Here is a 25286-nt window from a genome sequence, read left to right as displayed (position 1 = left end):
ACAATTCTACAAATGTCTCAAATGATGAGACTTCGATAGAGTTGGTAAATGAAAGGAAAAAAAAGATTAAAAAAACATAGTGTAATACTGTCTTCATTATATAAAATTCATTCATTTAGTACTCTTATTTACAGAAGCAACAGAAGGCACTTCAGAAAGCTACAGCGTATAGTAAGATTACTCCATAGCTGAAGACAGTATTACACTATATATTTTTTGTCATTTTTTTCTTTTTTATATACCACTCTATCAAACTCTCATCATTTTGAAGACATCAGGTTGTTATCTTGTCTATTTGTAAATTTGTACCAGTAAATAGATAATAACAATTCTCAAGTATCCTAATCCGTGAGTATGAAACAGCAAATATATTGAAACCAAAAGTGTTACATTAATGGCCAAGAAACAAATGTCAGAACTGATGAACAGAAATAACACGAACAATCAAAAATGGTACGGCTTCACATATTTAAGGTATACTTACAGAGTTCCCTATATAGATCAAACAGTTAATAGAGTAAATTGTTTAATTAATTCTAATTTCCATGTATATTCCCTTCAAAATGGGAGTTGATGAGCCCCTGGATTATGTTAAATCACACTGCCGACAGAACTTCAAAAATCCAGGAAGATCAAAAGAGGGTTTTTGACTTTCACACCGCATCACCAGAGACCACAGAATGCTCCAGCAATTTAGCCAAATTACTCTATTACTAAAGTAGCATTTTATTCTTATGATAAAGATGAGAGCAGCACGTGTCTTATTAAAGGCCTTACTTTCTTGAAATACCAATCAGTATTGTAACAGATAAGTTAACATTAATTAAATAGAACCTGTCTTGCAAAATGAAGAAAGGTGTCAAAAACCAGCACATGATCTAAAAGAATTCAATGACTGTTTAGAAACAAAGTAATGGACATCTATCAGTCTGGAAAGGGCTACAAAGCCATTGCTAAGGCTTTGGGATGTCCGTGAACCACAGTGAAAGCCATAATCTTCAAATGGAGAGAACTTGGAACAGTCGGGAACCTTCCCAGGAGTGGTCGCTTACCAAAATGTCTCCAATATTGCATCGTTGACTCATCCAGGAGGTCAGTGGTCACGATTCCACAATAAGAAAGAGGCTGCAGAAATAGCATCCATGGAAGAGTTGCAAGGTGAAAACCATTGTTGATCACAAAAAAACCCACAAAAGCTCATCTCAACAATGCCAAAAAACATCTTGGGATAATATTCTGTGGACTGGTGAGTCAAAAGTAGAACTTTTTTGGAAGACATAGGTCCCCTTACATCTGGCATAAAGCCAATACAGAATTCCACAATAAGAGCATCATACCAACACACTGGTGGTAGTGTGATGGTCTGGGGCAGCTCTGTGCTTCAGGACCTGAGCATTAATTATTATTAATTAATAGAACCATGAATTCTGCTGTCTGCAATAAAATCCTGATGGAGACTGACGGCCATTAGTTTGCTCAAGCACAGTTGGTTTGTGCAGCAGGACAATGACCTGAAGCACACAAGCAAGTCGACCTCTAAATGACTAAAAACAAATTAAGGTTTTGGAGTGCCCTAGTCAAAGTCCTACCTTAAATCTGATTGAGGTGCTGTGACATGACCTTAAAAAGACCAAAATTGCTCTCCAGTGGTGTTGAAGACTTGTTGCCAGTTATCGCAAATGGTGGCACAACCAGTTATTAGGTTTAGTGGGGCAATTACTTTTTCATACGGGTGATAGTGGTTTTGATTAACTCTTTACCTTCAACAAATGAAATAGTGATTTAAAAGCTGCACTTTGTGTTTACTCACATTGCCTTTGTCTTATGGTAAAACTAGTTTGATAGGATAGGGGAAAATCCGTACAGCATTTGGAAGCAACCAACTCCATCAGCATCTCAGTTCTTTTATTTCTCATAGTGACCAGAGACTGTGAATTTTTATTTAAGATAAAGAAAATACATGAGGCTTAACCCTACACTAGCCACAAATCAATCAGTGTGACTTCCTCTTCACACAAAATTATCAAAGGAAAGTCAAAGGAAAGTGATTCATGTGGTTAGTGAAAACCTCTAAAAATAGAATAAAGTCTTTATAGAATAACTTTTGTTAATTCAGTATGAAGTGGAGATCAGAGTCCCAATCAAAGGCTGGAACTTTTATGTCTCAATAATGATATCATAAAAAAAAAGACATATAGATATATAGTGTATTTTATGGTAAAGGTTGTACTCGCATATGTAAGATAAAAGCAATCCATTTAAGATAAGTGGTAGGAAGCTGTCAGAATTCTTCTGCCAACTTCAAAGTAGTTTAAACATAAAAAGCAAAATTCATATATATATAGTGTAATAGCGCAATATTTAAGTGTTAAAATATTGCACTCACATATATTTATGTTCAAAGAGCTCCTTCATAAATCAATAGTGTGGATCTTCTTTGTATGTAGTGATGATGTGTTCCAACATAAAAAATACAAAAATAATATAGTGCAGGCAGGCCCGGACTGGGACAAAAAATAGGCCCAGGCATTTCAGACTGAGCAGCCCATTTTTATGAAAAAACATATATGTACATACATACATACATATCCATAATACTTGGTCATTCAACATGGGAAGCCTGAAGCCACTTGAAATCAATATTATAGAGTAAATAACACAATACCTTATCTTTTCCACTAAATGATTTCAGGGCCTTGAATGGTTTGTCCCCTGAAGTCACTACAAATTCAAGAGGGCATTTTATCTCTGGATAAGTAAAAATGAAATAGTTCCTACTGTAAATGAAGGAAACAGATAACCAAACACACACACCAGGACAGGCTTTTCCACACCGTCACCCAGACACACACACCAGTACAGGCTCTGCCACACCGACACCCAAACACCCACCAGCACAGGCTCTGCCACACCGACATCCAAACACACACACCAGGACAGGCTCTGCCACACTGACATCCAAACACACACACACCAGGACAGTTAAAAAAGAAATGGTTCAGCACTCAACTCCCAGGAAGCTGGGAACTAGCAGGAAAAAAGGGCAAAACAAAAACAGAAAGCATAACAGGGCCTTTTGAACGTTGCTTTTTTGTTTTGCTTTCTTTGAATAAAGTAACCTAAGGATTGGAAGCTGATTGGAGTGCTGGGGTTCTTTTCTGTGTTCGCACACACCCCAGGACAGGCTCTGCCACACTGACACCCAGACACACACACACTAGGACAGGCTCTGACACACTGACACCCAGACACACACATCAGGACATGCTCTGCCACACTGACACCCAGACACACACACCAGGACAGGCTCTGTCACACCAACACCCATACACAAACACACACCAGGACAGGCTCTGCTACACTGACACCCACACACACACACCAGGACAGGCTCTGTCACACCAACACCCACCAACACACACACACGCACACACACACCAGGACAGACTCTGCCACACCGACACCCAAACACACACACAGCAGGACAGGCTCTGCTGCACTGACACCCAATCACAAACACCAGGACAGGCTTTTCCACACTGACACCCGCATCCGGAGGGTTTCCACGGACGGTTTCACTCAGCCTGCCTGTGGCATCTTTGCCACCAAAACTGCCTGCCTGTGGCATCTTTGCCACCAAAACAGCCTGTCTGTGGCATATTTGCCACCAAAACAGCCTGCCTGTTCCATCTTTGCCCCCCCCTTACACATCCATGCTATCACACACACATATTCATTCACTCGTTCACAAATATTTATTCACTAATTCACAATCAATCACTCATTCAGATATTCATTCATACATTCCCTCATTCAGATACTCATTTACATATACTCATTCACAAACATTCATTCACTCACAGATACTCATTAATTCACTCTTTCATTCAATCTCACATACTCCATACAGCCTACCTCACCCCCTTACCTGAACTGATGATGTACACGCCGCCCGCAGACTTCCGCGGATCTGCACAGGGGAAGCAGATGTGCAGCAGGGTCATCTGACGCGCGTCTGCCAGGTAAGTAGCGGGCCCGCTGCTAGAGTTGCGGGCCCGGTCGCAGTTGCTGCGGGCTTAAGGGGAAGGTGCCCCTTTTGCCCTGCATTAAGGACGGCCGCATAGGTCCAGTCAGTCCTGTCCTAACTGGACCTATTTTAAGGTAGGGGCCTGGAGCTGCAGCTCCATTAGCCCCTAAATCAATCCGGCCCTGCCACGGCCCATGGCCAGTCCAGGCCTGAGTGCAGGAGTTCAATACACAGATTATATATATATAAAATATTGCACTCACATGCAGTGTAGCAGACAAAAGACTCTTTAAGAACCATTACTGGAAATCTTCTTCCTTTGTGTGCTTAGGGTTATAAGGAGCAAAGCCAAAATATAATATATTTCAATTTATTATAAAAGGCAATATCCAAAATATTCCCAAGCAGATAATAGAGGTTAGAGATTCATGGAATCAAATAAAAAATACACAAAAAATATAAAAGCTACAAAATCAAAATAACAAAACAGCTCAGAAATGGCACGTACCACATTTTACCACAACAAGGCTTCTACTAGGAGTGCAGAAGCCTTTTTGTGGCGAAACGCGTTGTGGTTGCTGAGCTGTACAGAGGCACAGGCTGCACAGAGACCTTCCTGACTTTCTGGCTAGCTTCAATGAGCAGGTCTCTGGTGTGTGACACTAAAGGTAACAGACTAAGACAAATCAATATATTATTAGGTAGAGAGGGCTGGCATGCTTACAATCTAGTGTACATGAAGAAGACCAGATTCAAAGAAACATAATATTTCTGGGTTTTAGAATACCCAATCTGAGTAATGTTATATGGACCTTTACAGATTTAATTTGAATGCTTACACATTATTGTAGAAGATGCCTTAATTCTAATATTATGTGTATCCTATGTAGAATTATTATTTTTTTTTTCCCTTTACAGTTCATTTATGATGAAAAAGTTGCATGGTAAGTAAAGCTATGCTATTACTTTTAGTACACTGATCCATTTAAATGGTTTGATTATTGCTTTTCTGCAATTACCAATGTTTTTCTTGGCGGAACTGAGAATGACATGGACACAACACATCTTTAATGGCAGTAGGTTACAAATCAAAAATGCAGATCTGTTCAAGAGATGAAATTATATTTTGGACATGACTTCTGTACCAGCCTTTTAATTGTAAACTGCATTTACCTTCATTTACAGAATTGGCAGCTATCTTAATTTGGTTGGAGGTTATCTTTCCAGTGTTATGTGATTGAGTATAATGACCTGCAATTTAGTTTGTAGTAGACATTCGAGTCTAAGTATTTGTTTATTTTGCTAGCAATAGATAGCACAAGATCTTCACAAACTGCTCTGACCAGCTGGTATACCTCTTTCCAGGTGGGAGTCCTTGATTCTAGTCCTGATGTATGCTGTTTACATTATTATTATGAAGTAAGTATGTAATAGTGATTTATTCTGTTCTGTAAGTTTTATTTTGAGCTTTTATTAGACCTTTTACCAAACCTCACATCATGAATATGTAGCTATTGATTGTCCAAGTCAGCCAAAAAGTGGAATCTTACATACTGCAGTTCACTGAAGGAATCTTACAATGGCACCTGCTTAAGTAGCCAAGGACATCAGTAGCATTTTCATGAATGAGTCCACATCATAGGTGGTCATCATTGCTAGAAAACCTTGAATCGCCTCAATTTTCACCAATCTAACTAGAAAGAGGCACAACTGACTTTGCTTTTTGGAGAATTCACACCTTGTTCTCCAAAATTTTAACCAATTGTGTAAAGAGGTTCAAAATAATAATCCTACTTAGGTAAATACCCAAGAACCAGTGTAACTAAATTGGTTACTAAAACCTTAAAAGATACGTTAAAATATATTTGTTTAGCCTCAAATTACAAACTCGTAGTGGATTTTGGCGAAACATTGGTTAATCTTCCAAATTGCACTAAAACCCGTGTGAGGAGCCTTGGCAACTGTCTTTGGAGAAGACAGACCAAAAAAATCTTCAATGGTGATTTTTTATTGCTTGCTTTATCCTGTCTTCAATGATGTTTGAAAAGATGTCAGGAAATACAATGTAGTCATGTCTCATTGTGACTGTTATTTAACTCAGGTTTAATTCAAACATACACAATTGCTTTGAAAAGAGTTGTAAGGGAAGAGCAAACCTGGCCAATGGATTAGCGAGTAATGTGGAAATAGATGACAACGTCAACTGTGATGCCACCGTGGTTTTACTTAAAAAGGGTATGTCTTTTATAAATATCTTATTAACTTATTATAAATATATAAGAAAGCAACATATGGAAGACTATCATTACAAACAATAACAGATAGCAACAATAACATAATTGAGTAAAACCCTACTTGCACAGTCTTAATACGATTATATGATAATGTGGCTGTGGGGTTTTCACCACTGATGTTGTACTGTTAATAGAATGTTTTGGTTTTCTCACAGGAAACTTCCATCGCAAAACCTCAGTGATCATGGTAGACGAGTTACTGTCTGCATACCCACACCAGCTCTCGTTCTCTGAGGCCGGACTCAGGATCATGATAACTAGTCACTTTCCCCCCAAAACCCGACTCTCAATGGCCAGTCGAATGTTAATAAACGAGGTCAGTCATTTTAGTTGCTATGACTAATGATATGGAGTAATGCTGCACAGGATAGCCAACTAAATTGATTACACATTTTATGATAACATTTTAATACATGGTCAACTGATCAACTGATATGTAAATATTTTTTATCCAGTATGATATATGTAATATTCTGTAAAATGTCTCATGCCTCAGCCATGTCTCAGTATTTCATATCTCTCTATGACCTGTCAGCCAGACTGCACTTGTGGAAGAATTGGCTTCAATTTGTAAAATTTCCAAGCAGGGGCATAACTAAAAACCACTTGGCCCTGGTGCGACAATTGCCTTGCCCCCCCAACTTCAACAGCTAGTCTGTGCCATTATTGCACCCACACAGCTGGTCTGCGCCTTCTTTGCCCCTTACAACATATGTAAACACACTTACACAAATTACACACATTACACACACTCCATCTCACTACACTTACACATCCATGCTCACACACACACAATTACACATCTGTGCTCACACACACAAGTACACATCCATGCTCAAACACAAGTACACATCCATGCTCGCATCCATAATACATACATATATACAAACACATATACATATATCCCCCTCTCTCACCGCTACTGCAACTTTCTCTCTGGCTGCTCACGCACAGGGGTCTCGTAACATAACGTGGCCCCGATATGTGCCTATCTCTCGGTGCCGGTTCAAAAAGATAATAATAATATATCAACAGTTAGAGTAGCTGTTTTGGCTTAATCTTTGGGCACGTAGCAACCTTTTTAGGTTCAGTAGAAGATTCCTTGCTGGATCCTGAGTGCAGCTGAACCCAGTAATGTATTTACTTTGTTCAGTGACTTAGGGCTGACTCAGGGTGATACCATGGCTGACACCCAGAAAATACCTCCAAAGCTGATAATATGCATATTATATTTTTGTATGTATGCAGCTACGACATGTGTTCAGTTATGATACGCATGTACTGATATGGTGTTTTTTGCAGAGGCAGAGACTAATAAACAGCAGAGGGTACTCAAATGGCGAGTCAGAGGTGTCCATAAAAATCCCCATCAAACATGCAGTAGAGAATGGAACAGGCCCCACAAACTCAGCAGAGAGGAATGGCAACGGCACCAGGAGGGATGAAGATGTTCGTGAGGCCGGGAATGAAACAGAAAATGAGAATGAAGACAATGAGAATAATGAGAATGATGAAGAGGAGGAGGAGGAAGATGATGATAATGATGGGCCCTTTACTCCGTTTGAGATTCCCGGTAGCTATCTGTTTTCTAATTTGCCTTTACAAAGTTGTGTGCAGTTTTAACAAAACACCAGCAGATGTCCCTAGATATCCAGTATACAAAACCCTTGGGTTAGGACTGGAAACTATTTATAGGGGGAAAATGATTAAAAGGCAACGAGCTAAGGAATGACAAGTTAGAGGGTTTTTTTATCTCTAGTAGGTTAAACATCTCAATTTCTAAGCTATTCGCAAAGCAAAAATGAAACATTTATGACGTCTTAACATTACCTATAAGCCGGTTATTAAATTATGTGTTTATTTACAAGTAACATTTTGTGTATTGACTGATTGCTCATTTCAAATATTTGTAACTGATTTAAGTAACTAGCCAAAACCACACAGCAGAAACGTTAAGTTAAAAAGCTTTATCTTCAGTGACATGTCCGCTATAAGTATTGATGTTTAGTTCTAAAATGCTTTGCATCCTCTTATAAAGACATCTGTAGGGCAAGATATTAAAGTCTGCAAGCTGCGCAGATTTTTGGGGGATATTTAAACTGCATTGCATTGTTCGTATGAAGCATGTTAACGCGTATGTCTGTCTAGCGCTTTTTTCTTTCATAACCAAATTTCCACAGATGGTTTACAACAGAAAAACATCCCACTCAGTTTTCACAGCTTTCTTGGACTCTTTTCAGATATTTGTGTGCTGTGTTAAATCACGCTTCCCTAAAATGTTCAAAACACCACCCGTTGTTTCCTGTCTATTTTAAGAATTGCTTCCAAGTCAGCGGCGAGCTTAGGGTAACTGGCACTTTGTTGCGGAATTTTGGTCATGCCCCTATTGGCGAGTGTGGCTATATTATTGAGCCCAACCCCTTCCTGTGTATGCTCCACCCCTTTCTTGCATATGTTCCATGCACATGCATGTACGGGCTCAAAATGCATTGTTTTTAATGGGTTTTGGGACCGCTCATTGTCCTTAAGGGGTTAATGAAGTATTAAACTTAGGTTATACTGGACTGGACTGGACACGGAACAACAGCGAGCAAGCAGAAAATCTAAATACACTCCAACGTAAATTATTGTAAATTACAAATATTCCACAAATTCTTAAGGTGTTAAATAGCAAGTAAAGAGCTTGTTCACACATTTTGTTCCAGATTCTTAGAATTTTTAATAAATAAATAAAAACTATGATAGTACAACTTTTACAGGGAAAAATGTCTTGTATTTTAATGCCTTTTTTTTTTTTTACTTGTCTTATTTTGGAAACAGCTGGAAATGCCAATAGACTGAAATGGGTGCTAACTTGGCCCCTGTGTTTCCTCATGTACTTTACCGTGCCCAACTGTTCTAAGCCACGCTGGGAGAAATGGTTTATGGTCACATTTGTCGCCTCCTCCATCTGGATTGCTGCCTTTTCTTATGTGATGGTGTGGATGGTAAGCAATTTATATTTTTAACCTTAAATCTGGTTAGCAGGTATAGAAAATCATACAGTAAAAACATTTTTCTAGATCGACATGTTCCAACTTTTTGTTGTATAGAGCCTCACATCACTGAGAATCGTATTTTGGTACCTGGATTTTAGTAAAGGTACATACCAGTGCCACCATACAGTCCCACCAAGGAAGTTTCGGCACCTGTGTGTTGGGGGTCTCATCAGACCCCTATAATTCTCACATGAGCAAGCACTGGTGATAAGTATAGTGAGCATGTGCACTGGTAAGCAGGAGATGTGTTGGAGTAAGAGGGCAGATCCATAGGAGGGATTATGCTGAACCTACCAATGCATTGGGGGGGTAATTAAAAGGGGGCGCTTAGCTCTCAATTAAATTGACATACAGGTCACTATATCCACTTTAATGCTCATAATGAGTGGTATTTTTTAGACTTGTGCATTCGTCTTCGGGCGAACATGAAAACGAACACGAAGAGTGCGTTTTTCGTGTTCGTTCCGAAGACACGCCGAAGAGAAGACAGCGGCGGTAAAACGTAGACGAAGACACACACCACGAAGATCTTCGTGATCGTCTTCGTCTTCGTCTACCACTCTCCCCGGTCCCTTCCCCTTCTAACTTACCTTGGCATCGCGGCAGTTCACGGAAGTGGAAATCTGCAGGTTAGCCGTCACGGGTTACAGGGCAGTCCGAATGAGCCTATTGGTCGCCTACAGGGACCTCCTCTGGCATCAACCAATTGACCCTGCAGGTGACCAATAGGCTCACTCGCACGGCCTTTGTAACCCCTGACAGCGAACCTATGGATCCATAGGTTAAAGGGCCGTGCAAGCGACCAATAGGCTCACTCGCACGGCCCCTTAACTCCTTTAGGTGCAACAAGTGCACCAGGAGCCTAAAAGTCTGTACGAGCGACCAACAGAGTCGCTCGTACAGACTTTAAAAAGTTAACCCCTAATGAAGCAACTTGTCCGGCAGATCCCACTGGTCTCCCTGTTCTATCAGTTAATAAATGATAGAACAGGGAGACCAATGGTATCTGCCGGACAAGTTACGGCACCAGGAGTTTAACAGTCTGTACGAGCGACCCTATTGGTCGCCAGCCCCCTGCTGACGACCAATAGAGTTGCTCATACAGACATTTAAACTCCTGGCGCCAGAGCTGCTGCGGTACCCGTTAACCCCGTATTAACCCCTTAACCGGAAAAAACGAAGAAAAACCGAACACGAAGAATGTCCACGAATATTCGCCTGAAGAGAAGACAGGAACAGGCGAATATTCGAGGAATACGAAGATTTTTTTTTTCCCGAAGACGAACAAGAAGAGCCCCCTGGTGCCCAAGTCTAGTATTTATCAGGTAGTGGGGTCCTTGGGAAGTCCACGTGCATGGTGCAGCCACCAGACCATCATTTGGAATCACGCTGGATAACAATGATCTAGGTGACAGTCATGGAAAATATGACACTAAACGCAGTAGAACAATCACTTCTGACCTTGAATTTGATTATTCAGACAGCAAAAATTAAAGGAATTTGAAGTATTATTTATAAAATCAGCTGAGCTTCTTTTACAGAATGGCTGCAAATAGTTTTAGTTTTCAGCTCAGCTGAGCAGACTTTCCACAGAGGTAATATGTCTGTGATTAACGAAGAAATGCAGTCTCTGTTATGTCATACACACCTACCTCTCACCAAAAGAAGTGTCTCCGAGCCCACATTTCCTAAAATGCCACGCTAAAAAGAAGAAATAAAGAAGAAACCCTCATGTTTTTCTAGCCTGGAAGGCTACTGGAAATGGGTAGCTTATGTCTTACACAGCTGAATGTTTATAAAACATAATTATGTTTCAGTGAACTGATCCAATTTTGTTGAATTCCCTTATGTAAAAATATTACATTTTTTACAATGTTTGCCAATCTCTAGTTTACAGCAAGATGTCTGCATATCCATACGTGTCTATAGCACATAGCATGGTGGTTTAAAAAGCAAAGAAACATAAAAAAGGAAATTCCTCCGAGCCACACCTATTGCATAAGGCATTATAATTACATTTTTAGAGTTTTAATTATCCATACTTACTGGCTTTTTTTCCACAAACAAGACCAGCAGCACAATTTCCTCTTCTCTTATTATTGGTCTCTGAGCCAGAATGTAAATACCACTGGGTACTTCCAGTAAGGACTCCCTCACTTCTTAAGTGCTCTTTTCAGATTACACATTGTGCCTTTCTGTGTTAAAGATAAATACGACTTTACCCAAAATAGATTACATTACTCTTTTCATACAACTTTGGAGTTTCATACAACTTTGGAACTTTGGAGTATTGATCCCTAATACTACACAAAACCACTCTGTTGTAAATATTGCAGTGTAGTACTAGTGTAACATGCAATTTTAAAATATCCCCAAAATAAAGAAATGTACCTGAAATAAATGAAATCAAATATAACTGATGACACGGGAGATTTTGTTAGAATTAATTTCTCGTGCACAGGCTGGACCCTACAGTAAATATGTAGGTAAATATGTTTATTGTGCTGATGTTTCTTTCATGATACGTGTTCACAGGTCACTATAATCGGATTTACATTGGGAATACCAGATGTAATTATGGGTATCACCTTCTTGGCTGCAGGGACCAGTGTACCAGACTGCATGGCTAGTCTGATAGTAGCACGACAAGGTACGTATAGCCCATATATCGTTTTAAGTACTTGTATAACTTATTGGAACATATCTTATATATAGCTATTGTAGTGTTTTGATCAAAATAAAAAAGTATTGTTTTATTATGTTATGGCATTCTCTTCTTGGCACCTAAAATAAATTAGAATGGGTATGTATAGCAGTCTATAATGTCCATGGTGTCATCACCTGCCCTCATATGCAAACATCCATTGTACTGCTCACATTGCTTTAGAAGAAGATTTTTTTGAAATAGCCTATGATCTCCTATTTACTTTGTATTAAAAGCTATTTAACAATCATTTACTGTCCATATGTCATAAGATAACTGAATCTAGAAAACACAGTAGGATTTATATCACGGGTGCACACCTCGGCCCACCCTACATCCCAAAATACATAGTAAAATTAAAGTTATTGTGGATATAATAAAGATGGAATGGAAATGGCGACCAAGGTCTCTTTAAGTCATCCACACTTAACTTACACCACATACCCGAGGAAGAAGCTTTCCAGGCAGGTGAAAAGTACATGTGAAGATGGAAAAATAGCCCGTTCTGTCTTCTTTTGTATTTCACTTGCGTGTAGGTATGGGCGATATGGCTGTATCGAATTCCATCGGGAGCAATGTATTTGACATCCTTATCGGACTCGGCCTCCCTTGGGCATTACAGACCCTGGCGGTGGACTATGGATCATATGTAAGTTGTCATTAACCATGCATTTTTCAGTGATCACCTAAATACTGTCGTTTTGATCTAATATTGAAAAGCAAGTGATACAACCCTTTGAGATACAGAAAAGTGAGCAAGTGTTCCTAATCCGATTAACCTTCAGGATGATTACAAGAGGCAAAACATGTCAGAATGTGTCATAGTACTTTAACTATTCTGAAACTAGCGTAATGTTTAATTTTTGGAGATTCATTTTCATACCCTATTTGGTATGGAAAAAATGTGCATTGCTCATTGAGTCATAAATGCAATAAAGCTTGTTGGTGGAGATTGGGTAAGCATGTTTCTACAGATTATATGGATGTCTCCCGATACAGCTTGTGTACACTGACAGACGCATGTATTAGAGTTACTGTTACTGGAACTTTTGGGGGCACACTGCAGTTTTAACTCTCAGACAAATACTTCTCCCTCGCTTATACCGTTCTTCATGGGAAGGGCTTAAAAGGCAACCCTGGTGATCTCATAATAGGGAGTAGGGATGTCCCTGCCAGGGCTATTGCTAGGCTCATAAAAATTATTCGGACAATTGTTTTTCGGATGAAAATCAGAGGTCATTTTACATTCGGAAATGAAATTCATGTCACTCACCCTTACAATTACATCAACAATTCTTACCATGCATTTGCGGCCTATGGAGACACTGCATGAACAAACTCTATACAGTAATCATTTTATGTACTATTTTTCATTTCTGATCAGACTCATGTCTTGCCCATAAAACTTTGGCCTCAAACAATGTCTCTGCTGGTTATTCAACTAATTTAAACGTAACTCTCTTTTTTTGGTTATCAATGCACACTGCACGGTTTGTATAATGTCTTGTGGACAAGGGCTGAGAGATTAGGAAAACTCCACAGAAGGTGCATAGGCACCTACAAAGTCTTTATGGAAGACACTAACACCTTTGTCCTGCGATGGTGATGTATATGGGTTAAATCAGGTAGTAGAGTATAAAATAATTTTATCTGTAAGGCGCGTTCCCCGGGCTTTGTTAATCCAGTCATTCAGAGATGCGAGGGAAGTACGTTTTCCATTGAACACTTTGCTGCGTAACACATCCTTCCTTTAATTCTTTAGCCTGTATAGCACACATGTTTTATAACGTTTGCATTACCATTCAGTGAATCGGCATTCTGTAAGGTGCAGCTTCACATAAGCTTACAAGACGTCACAAGCAACGCCTGCAGAATATCTTACTCTGTGAACAGCGGTCCTCTAAAAGATATCACAAATTCCTTTTCTACTCTAAAGATGAAAAAAGCTGAAACATTCTTATGAAGTATCAGCCCTTTGTCTACTTGGTATATCATTTTGCTATATTTAATACTTTATTTTTAAACATCAAATAATACTTACGCATTATTATTTGATGGGCGTCCCATATTATTTGTTTATTTGGGGTCCCTTCTGAAGGCATTTTTCAATTTATCACAAATGTGTTTACTGTCGTCTTCAGGACTAAAACAGCAGTATCCATTTTTGTGTTAAACCATGTAAGGCCCCATGTAACTGCCGTGCATAAACATTTCACAATGTGTATCATGCATCTAGCTTAAGGTATTATATGAACCCTTCGTGTGCAGTATCTAAATAAATGCCGCTACTTTTAGACTAATAGAACTAATTTGTATAAACGTGCTTGACCCACTACACATAAAATATTTACATTGAATTCTGCACACGTTATTTTTCTGGGACTAGAAAAAATGGAATTGGCATACGGCCACCGGCATTACTGAAGATTAATATTGATATTGCACTAATCTTAGCACAAACTGAAGTATGAAGAAACAGGCTGTTTGTAAGAATTGCTGGAATACGTCCATCACTGTAACATCCATCTCTAAACTTTTTTCTCCTCTTGGTTCCGACAGACTTCATATAATTATGATTTGGAAAAACAAAGGGTTTTGTCAATAGTAAATGCTATCCTATTTTATTTTCTTCCAGCTTTCTATTGGCTTTACATTAAAATAGCCTCCTGCCTAAGTATCTATCTATATATCTATATATGTATTGGTTATTTTAATATATAAACAACATTACACAGATTTATTTCACTGATATGCCCCTTTTAATAGCGTTGAAGTTGAAGAGTCATTGTGGTGGTCAAAATACTAGTAAATAGACATTCCACTAACTATAAAAAGAAATATAGTAACCCATAAAAAAGAACTGAAACTCTTCCTACTAGTCAGGAGTTTGGACCTACTAAGCATCTGTAAGGACAGAAAGTTTTGTAAAGTTATGCTTGCAAGGAAGTTTCTTCTGTTATGGGTCCAGATTAGCAAGATGTGCACAAGCTTGATGTTGGGTTGGCCCTGGCATTATTCATGACGTTCTGGAGAGTTACATGGGTGGAACAAACAGCAAACACCGAATCCCATGCTGTAAGAAATTGAGGTCATTTCCATTTAGCAATGGACTGGGAATCAAAATCCACCCTGGCACTTTAATGCAACTAGTGTGCCCAATGACCAGTCTAGCCCTGTGCCCATTCAACCATATTATAATTATAATTGTATCCTTCACTGCCTGATTCCAGTAAAAAATAAATACACTATGTAACAAACAATTCATGTCAATTTTTCATGAAGTCATTTCTGTTTTCAGTTCTGTTTTCTTGTACAGTCAAGTATTATTTCCCCAGGGTAGCCACACAGTCTTCATGCACGAAAAGAAACTTGACATCACACGCTACCTTCAGGAAAACATAGTTGAGAGATTAAAGAAGGTGACACCTTTGCAATTTTCCAGCTGGTTTTCTGCATAAACTAGTATCCCACTAGATACAGGTGATGGGGCTTGATGTCAAACTTTAAGAATGACAAATTGGTTACAAAAAATAGAAATGAAGAAAATATACAGATGGCTTATTCGATGAGTACTCCAAGTGGAAAAGAAACATAATTAGTTTAGTCTGGCTAATAACAGCAAGGAATTGAGGCATGGCTACTGCATAGGTTTTTATGACCCATTGATTTTGAAAACACATTGTTATCTATAACATGTCATGCCAACTTGTAGTGGACCTTGTCAACTGCATTCACTAGTCAACTGGCTAGGGTTGCAAGTCATTTTACTTACGCATGCATCTGTAACTCTTTTATTGGGTTACCCTGATTTTTTCAATGTAGTTGCTCCAGCCAGCTTTCTTGCTGCTGTTGGCCCTTCATAATATATAGTCAAAGTTGGTGAGTTGAAATATCTTGTTAGGTGTACTTCATGACTGGTTAACTGATCCGTTTCATAAAAGGACAGATACTTTTCCATTGAACAGATTTTTCCTTGCAATCATTTCACAAATTTACAAGTTCCTGAAATCATGGGTAACTTACATACACACTGGCACACATATTTACATATAAACATATTAACACACATTCCCTCCTACACAGATACGTGTAACACATACTTAAACATTCACATTCATCCTTACACATACACATACACATTCATGCTAACGCACACACACTTAAACATACACTCTAACATACATACATACATACTCACTCCCTCCCTTACCCACTCCAAAAAATGGCCTTAGATTTTATGTAAAAAGTCTGTCCATCATACCGAATAGTGCTCTTAATGTTTGTTCTGTGTTGCACAGCTTTGAAAGAATAGCAGTAAAACTACAAGACAGGGCAGGTCACAGGCCATTATTAGCATGTATGAGACTATTTATACTAACACTAGTATGAATAGCATCACTTCAAATTCCCCATTAGATATGACAGTGCGGTTAAATCCAGCTGTTAAAGAAGACAAAAGGAAAACATTTGCTACAAGTCATGAACTTTCATTAAAGAACTGGATTATTGAGTTAGGTTGTTTTCCAGCTGTTGGTTATCTACCAATCCCACGAAGCACAGCTAAAACCCTAACAGAAATGTAAATATGGTTTGCTACTCATCACAAGAGTCAGGTGAATGGCTAGAAACATATGATCTAGGGATTAAGCCCTTATAAACTTTAACAAAACCATGACAACAATGATCATGTTCACACATACCCTATAGTCTCTATACCCTCCCACAAAATACATTACACACACACTCCATACACATTTTGTATCCCATACATACCTTGTAAGCTTTCCTCTCTGCTCTCAGTATTCTCCTGCTTTTCAGCTTTTTGGCTTAGATCGCCAAAAAGAGAGAGACGCAAAGACTGGTCCTCTGGCCTTGCAGTTGAGTAAGTCAAGGGAGCCCAAGGTATGCATTGGTGTCCCCTGGTTTGATGGACACGTGGCTATTTGTGCGGGGGCACACTGCACACCACTGTTTTGAGTGAGCGAGAACTTTTTTGCACCTTCGGACCCTTTGCTACACTTATATTAATGTGCCTCTGGCCTATGGTAATGGGGGAATTTTTTGCATGTAAGCAACCTGCTAGGACCTCTTACCTAATGCTGAACTTTATTTACTTAATTATTGCATTTGTGTGCTTTTTATTATAAAGTCCTCTTACAAAAATCCTGAGTGCAGTGAGGTATGCAGTTGTCTGACAGATAAACATTTAGCTGTAACATCCCGCTAAGATTTACTAATACCATTGGTATGCTCTTGTTACGGAGGACTTGAATCATCCTGTTAGCGATGCTTGAGAGACAATGGCAAATATTTAATTCCTCTGATTATCAATGCATGATTCCTGTGGCATAACTCTTGTAGTGTTCTATTTTCCACTTAAGCCATCTTCTGCCAACTTTTTTGGCATATTTTTCATTTATTTTTCATCTGCATTCTATGGTAGAATAGGTTCCCACTGACTGTCTGAAATATTACTAGGTGTAAGCTACACCATAGCAATCTAATTTCATTTGCAGCAATCCAATATAATGTATATTTTAATGTCTTGTTTTTAGATCCAGCTGAACAGTCGGGGACTCATCTATTCTGTTGCATTACTACTGGCTTCCTTGTTTGTTACGGTATGTTTTAAATGTTCAGTTTGAGCACATTTTACCAGCCAAAGGTTAATATAAGAAAAAAGGAGAACAAAAAAGGATTTGTAATGGTTAATGAAATAAATGAAATTTTACGTTAAACAGTAAAATGTCTTTAGTGATACATTTAGAATTATAATTACTTATAAATTCTGAATAATTAACACAGTGGGGGCATTAAAACAAAAACATAGGATTGATGAGTTAAGGATTAGTTAGTTTAAGGAGTTCTGAGTACAGTAGATTTTTTATGTATTTAAAAAAAACAATGTTTATATTAATCAAAACTGAAAGATCTAATTTTTTTTTTTATTTCCTTGTTTTTGAATAATAAGCAAATTTTGTCTATTAAAGCAACATGAAATGGATCTGAAACAGCTGATTTTTAATGGAATATCTTCATAGACGTACAGAGGTCCTTTATCAGCAGCCATCACTCCTGTGTTCCAATGGCACGTTGTGTTCACTAATCCAAGTTTACATTTAAAACGCTAATTGATCGTTAGAAAACCCTTTTGAAATGATGTTTGAACTGCTAGAAATGTCCTTGTTTCTCATGAAAACAGCTAATTCACCCCAAACTTGTGAACAGTAGTGTCTACTAAAAAACTTCCAAAACATAGGGAATATTAATGATTATAGTTGATTCATTTAAGTTTTTGATCTTGATTATTATTTTGTTTTATTAGTAAATAACAAAAAATGCACCAATGTGTACCATAATAATATACAATACAAGGTTTATTTGTAATGTGATAATCATAATCAAAACTCTTTCTTCTGTGCCTTATGACTCTTTTTCTAAGCCAACTATTAATTGCTCAAAATCAAAAACTATTTTGTGTTCTACGCTCCCTTTAATTAAGAAAGAAATCAGTAATTATGGCGACATAAACATTCACACAGAAATAAAATGTATGAAGAAAATCAAATGAATACATTGAATGTATGTTAATATTATTTTCTTTAGATGGTACTGTCCCTTTAATATGTGTTCTCTATTTGTTTTATCTTGTTAGGTAAACTATTTTTGTTAGCCATTGCCCTTTCCTGAAAATAATTGCTATATTGAGATATTGTTGCGAATCTTTTACACAGAGAGGACAATTTTTCAAATTAACTATTATCAATTCAAATGTATGTTCCCATAAGTTCACAGACTGCAGTATGAGTTGCTTTGTAGTATTAGCATACCTGGGAATTCTGCTTCTCCGGTTCTCCATGTAAACACCCAAATCCTCCAGGTTTAAATGGGGGTGTTTCCCGTGATGTCAGCGATAACCCCCACCAGTCAGCGGGACTGTAGGTCGTCCTGGCCACGCCCCACAATGGTAGGCTCCGGATTGCCGGTGCCCAAAGGTTCCCAGTTATGAGTATTGGCCTACCTTATGTTTTAGCGAATAGACAGAAATGTTGACTGATCATCTTGTATCTTATCCTTCTAGGTGTGGGGAGTCCACCTGAACAAGTGGAAACTTGATAAGAAGTTGGGAGTAGCATGCCTTCTCCTGTATGGCATGTTCCTCTGTCTCTCCATCCTTACAGAGTTCAATGTCTTCACCTTTGTGAACTTGCCCATGTGCAGGGGAGGAATCTGATCTTTACATCAGACATGTGGAAGCGCTCATCTTTCCTTTCTGTGCAATACACACACACAGCCCTCAGCAAGAAACAACGGTGTACCCAGAATCTCCTGGTTATTGTTCATGCAACTTGTTTTTTTTCCTCCTTTTTCCCTATTGCTGTTTTGAAGAGGAAAAACTCATTTCTTTGAATTGTGTTTTTGATGCGCCAGAGTCCTATACTCATCTTAGAATTTGTCCTTTTAAACAGTGACCAGGGTAATAGGTTGTAAGGCTGCTAACTGGCCCGGAGCCAGCCCTAAACCATGTCTGCTACAATTCCTTCTTTTAACTTATTTGGTGGAAGACTAATCTAATTTATGACTTCAGATTGCTCAAATATTAAGGAACAATGGGAAGGATTCATTGCCAGCGTTTAATTATAAGGAGTAACAAGGGATCAGAAGCTAAATTATTTTGCTTGTTGACATAAAAAAAACTCTTGAACGATCCGCTGGACTACAATTTCTATGTGAAAAAATCCAAAACCCGCTGAGTGTCCTGTGAACTTACATATAATGGTATATATAATGTGTTGATCTTTTTTTGCTCGTAGTATCAAGAGAGAAGGCGGAAAGAATTTATTTTCATTATGAACAAACCTCTCTTTATGAAAAATCTTAGCTAAAAGGTAGATTGTTAGAGGCAGCATTATGCTGTTGTAATTTTTAAGACAGGTATTGACACGGTCAAACCAGATGACATGGGTTATAATGCCAAGGAGATATTACTGTAGTGCCCACAACACACTGCAGTTGCCCCTTGGAGTGCAGAAGGCTGTTTGAAACCACATGTTAATATATGACAATGGAAGCTCCTTTATATCTGCTCTAGATTATTGAAAATCGTCTGGTACAGTATTTTTGTATGCATAGGTTCTTAGCAGGCTTTGGCCGCTATATAAACACAAAAAAAAAGTCATATGATTTTAGTCATACAGTTATGGACACTGGTCTCATAAAAATAGGCATATTTTGCACAGATGCTTTTCAATGACGTTACAAAACACCACTTTTCTTTGAGTGTACACTGGATCTGACCATATTGTATTTATAATATAATAACCTACTCACGTAATGTTGATATATACGTATATATAAAAAAAAATCTGACTTTTTTTTTTTTGTCTCACCAATTATTCCCAGTTTATCCACTGTTTGAAAATGTACATTTCATTTAATATGAAAATTTATGAACGGAAATATATGGGATATTTAGCAGTGTCAGTCTCTGTAAGTCATGGAAGCTCAAGTTAATTCAGGGATTTAGCAGAGGACATATGCACAGCAATGCTTATTTTTCTATACATATATATATTAAATGGTGTTATATTGAGGTGCACTGTCCAACATAGGTGTTACAGCTTAAATATAGTTTATTGATTTTAAAAAAAATGTTGGTCTTAGGAAAAACAAAACTCTTCCAATATCCATTTCATTCCTTCCAGATATCGAAAATGAATATGATTTGTCTATGGCTCATGGACACATTCTGCATTAATCCTATGCTTTGTTAGTTTTCACTGACCTATAAACCAGTGAATGAAGGTCGAGAGGGACAACATATAGGCCAAATACTTCACGTAATACAATTCTGGGAATATACAATGGAAAGGGTGACTACTATATATACATAGAATGTAACGACTGATGATCTTGACAGCGTGTCCTGAGTTGTGTATATTTACATGGCGTTTAAGTATCTAATGCTCATTGCAGAAGACATTTTTGTATACAATAGGCTGGGATACATCACTGGATATACTAGTTTTATTGAGCAGACTAAGAAAGAAGATGGAACAGCTATATAAAATTTTATGAGAGTTAGAACTGAAAATCTGAACATCTGCTCTTTAACAGTACCTGTGTGCATCCAGTGTAAACATTTGAAAAGTAAGCATATAATGTAATGCTATTACAATAGGGGAAAAAATAAAATTAACAGTAGCACTAAAATTGGTGATATACCTTTTGACAATAAGATTAACACGTTAAGATATACTGGTACAGAAGGAGAATAGGTCCTTGCTCTTGGGATGAGACAGAAGAAGAGTGACTGTATACGTGAAGGTGAAAATATGATAGACTTATATTTAATATGTAGATTGAGGCTCCTCTTATCTTATCTTATCTTATCTTATCTCTCACTTATCTGAGTGAGAGATTGATTTCATATCCATTGACATAAGCACAAGTCTAAGCATAAGTCGAGCGTTTTTGTAGACCTGACTTCCTGTATCAATATGTAAATTTAGAATAAAATGAATATTTAAATTATTTTCTTCCCTATCCTAATGGTTTACACAAGACTAGAAAGCTGAAAAAATAATGATATCTTGTAATGGTTGTCCATGATTTATGATTAGTGTTGTATTAAAAAACATACCCTAGGAGCTCAGCAGCATGGAGATGTGGTGTTTTGCCTTCCCTATTCTCTATCTCTATCTAATTTCCCTACTGCCTGTCCTAGCTGGTTCCACTTTCTCCAAACCAGAGCTGATAACCAGGTCTCTGTGTCAACGTAGTTTATATCTGATTGGGGCTGTAGTGTTTAGCCTCGCTCAATTTCTAATTTAACTGGGGGCTAGCCCTGCTTCTTTAACTTTTCCAAGTACCGATTTGATGGAGAGAGGGGGGCTTGACCATGTATAGCAATGGCAATGGGAGATCACTAGGGCACCATATGTAATAAGTTTCAAGGTATGAGGTCTATAGTTGAAGGTGAGATATAAATCTGGCCCTTTTCCAGTTATGTATTATGATCCCTGAACAACCTTGAACATAAATATGTATTATATAAACTATAAAGAGGAACTCAGCAACACCACAATATTACACATGAAACATATGAAACATGCTTTGTTTCAAAACGCAAGACAAACATCTGCTTGAATGCTAGTGGGTGATGGGCAGCCATGAGGAAGTGTAAGTGGAAAGGTCTGTGCAGACAGTTGTGTAGACTTTCATCTCCAAGCTGTAGTGGTTGTTGAGGCTATTTTCAGCAGGTTGACAAATAAGGTTAAAATCTATTGCCTGTGATTTATCCAACATAAAATCTATGAGTAACCTCATTTTCACATCATCTTTTTATTTTCTGGGAAACCCATTATCGTACCTTGGTGCCACAGTACATTAGGAACCTCTCTGGTGAAATCAGAGTTGTTAAACAGTATTAGTAATGCATCTACAGGCAAGGCCATTGTCTATGAATTCAGGATCTATAGCATTATATCTTATGCTGATCCTCAGGGAAGCTACAGGACAGTGCTGACATACCTCACATTTCATCATGTCCATATATACAGTTTTTGTGTATCATGTCCATATATATACCGATTTTGTGTAGTGAGTGTGTGTGATTCATGTAGCTTAGAAGGAGTTTTGCCTATGGATTAGATGGTATATATTTAATTCAGTGGTATCTAGCCCCATATACACATTTCTGCTGTATTATATAAGGACCCCATTAGATATCACTGCTGCATATAATAGTGATTAACATGAGAGATAGCTGTAGATTACTTTATACTAGACACCATTGGCATGAGCACAAATTTATCATTGGAGCTTCCCTATCACATGGGAGAATTGTATTAACAGATGGTTTGATTATGTTCTTGAGAACCAATGTTCTGAGTTCTCAGTCCATAAACTGGTTGGTAGCCACTAAGCTCCAACCAATATAACACATGTTTTGCGTTAAACACATGTTTAAAGGCTAAGCTGTTGGTTTATCAACAGAGAGCTAGCTGCCTTTTGGCTATGTTAATGCATTGTAAGTTCCCAGTGATGACGCTGCTCTGGTGATCTCCCATCCTCTCAATATTGATATTGGGAAGGAGCAGAGCTTGCCATGAGAGGTGGGGTGTAACAAGGAAATAAGTGGCTGGTCTTGGTTTGGTTGGGGAAATGGTAGAGATGTGGCTAGTAATGGAAGTGAGGGGGCAGATCTTTACACCACCCCCACTCTCTCCTCACCACTCTAGGGTGTTTGAGCCTAGTCCATTGCTGCAGGTTGTCTCCTGCGTTAATAAGCACATACAACATGGGGGGTGCATCTGGGAAAGAGATTATTAAGGGAATAAAAACTAAGGTGTAAGGTGGCTGAAAAAGTAATATGATCCTACATGAATCATTTAATACTGGCATTGAGTTTTAATGTATATCTTAATGATGCATGCCATACAATAAGGCAAAATACTATTTTTAGATTCCAGAACCAGTTCCCCGTTCGTTCTGACAGCATTTCTGTTTTTCTTAATGTGCTTTTCTTTAATGGAAAATAAAGAAATTCTCATGATTGTGAGTGATGTTACCATTCGGCAATGTGTAATTTCCCATGTCATAAGTGTGTAGTTAATAGTCGGTACAGGCTGAATGTGCGCCTCAAATCATGGTGCTTGATTGAATATAGATCAAATGAGCAAGTCGCTTTGTGATTATCGCACTGAATTCAAAATGTCAGTTCCACTTCCACCCCACCACCTGGAGTAATCTTTATTAACATATCTGTCTAGATACCCCCAGGAATCCCAGGAGAGGTACTTTTCACGATCACATGGCACCAGTCTTTTTTTTTAATTAAGTTATTAAGTACAACCATGGTGAGATATCCTCTTACACATCAGACAATGTATAACCCAAATTAGGGCATTCACTCAAGAAAATTTAAAAACATCAAATGAAGTCATTAATGTTTAGAGAATAAATATAAATATAATTTTTAAATAAGTTATCATAGATTATTTAGCAGATATTATTCATCAAGCAGAGGGATAACTGCAGGAGTTGAAAGTTTTCTCTTTGTTTATTTGATGAGTGGTTTTTGATAACCACTTGTGGCACAAATATTGGATGTAATTCTCCAATTACAGCTGCCTAACACTTTATCATGGTTTGAGACGCCTCATGTCCATCTGCTGATGCTGGGTCTGATAGTAGTTCTTATCAAGGTTGTATGTTACTGATGTGTTAACCTGGCACTGATCATCTGCATGGTGAAAGTATTTACCTGCATGTTGGTGGTAATGCATTTGGTCCAGTAATGGGGAACAGCTGTACCTCAATTGGCATAGCTCTCTTTGTTCCTGCTCCTTTCAGGTCCATCAGAGACTCATGGGTTTATTTAGTAGTCGAGTAGAAACTTTTCAAACTTTTTTGAGTTTTTCCATTGATGTATCTATGCTTTATGAAGGGCTAGCTCTTCCTTCTAGAAAGTAAACTGTCCAAAATGCAAAGTGAAGTTGGTGAGTTGATTTTGGGAATAACCCTTCTGTGACTGCATAATCCTATACACTGTGTCTCTCCCTAAATGCCGGACATCAGAGATCCATCGAGAAGAATTCCCTGCTGTGTTCCCTGCTCCCTCACTAGTCCAGTGGGAGTTTGGTGATCATGCAGCAGGGCGAGTTTTAACGCCATTTGGCAATAGAGTGAACCAAGATATACAGTATCAGCTGGCCAATGGCAAGTTGCCGCATCCTTCTTTCTTAGCCCAGTGGATGTAGCCACATTGACATTTGCACCATGTTTGCTGACACCTATGTTTTAAGTTGTTTTTTTATTTGTTGGTATATATTTAGAGATTTTTCCCTGTGTAACTTATGGATCAAGATTCTGTTTTACAAATTATTTAAAATATTGTAATTGTATGTAAATAAGTGCTGAATTGGAGAAAAAAGGGATGTGCTGAAAGCTTATATAGTGATATTGTAAAATATGAATTTGCAATTTGTTAGCATGTAATATTTTTCTATTTGTTTTCATTAACCTGCATGACATGAAATTACATAAAGATATTTTTAAATGTTTATTTTTTCGGAACTCAATCCTCCCTTATAGTAAATGACTAAAAAAAACTAGTAGACTGTGTTCTAACCCATTCACCATAAGCAGGGGTGAGCAGTCCATTGGACTAACCATATGTCGCTGACAGGATTAAGGTGCAGTCTAATCTTCCATCCAGG

At 38.1% G+C, this 25286-nt stretch overlaps 1 protein-coding gene across 1 annotated transcript in view; it reads left to right on the top strand.

Annotated features, from left to right (window-relative positions):
• Positions 1 to 19297, top strand: part of LOC149303330 (sodium/potassium/calcium exchanger 3-like) — an 82544-nt gene extending 63247 nt beyond the window's left edge. The window contains exons 6-15 of the mRNA XM_089481525.1: positions 4946 to 4971; positions 5393 to 5446; positions 6129 to 6262; positions 6477 to 6637; positions 7624 to 7894; positions 9142 to 9308; positions 11895 to 12009; positions 12600 to 12712; positions 17619 to 17684; positions 19145 to 19297. Of these exons, the coding sequence (XP_089337651.1) occupies positions 4946 to 4971; positions 5393 to 5446; positions 6129 to 6262; positions 6477 to 6637; positions 7624 to 7894; positions 9142 to 9308; positions 11895 to 12009; positions 12600 to 12712; positions 17619 to 17684; positions 19145 to 19297 (1260 nt within the window). The remainder of the gene's footprint in view (positions 1 to 4945; positions 4972 to 5392; positions 5447 to 6128; positions 6263 to 6476; positions 6638 to 7623; positions 7895 to 9141; positions 9309 to 11894; positions 12010 to 12599; positions 12713 to 17618; positions 17685 to 19144) is intronic.
• The last annotated feature ends 5989 nt before the right edge of the window (positions 19298 to 25286 follow it).

The sequence above is a fragment of the Sceloporus occidentalis genome, unplaced genomic scaffold, assembly GCF_023333645.1.
Source record: "Sceloporus occidentalis isolate IW3139 unplaced genomic scaffold, rSceOcc1.0.p SCAF_15, whole genome shotgun sequence".
Taxonomy (NCBI): domain Eukaryota; kingdom Metazoa; phylum Chordata; class Lepidosauria; order Squamata; family Phrynosomatidae; genus Sceloporus; species Sceloporus occidentalis.
This window is presented reverse-complemented; position numbering and strand designations above follow the sequence as displayed.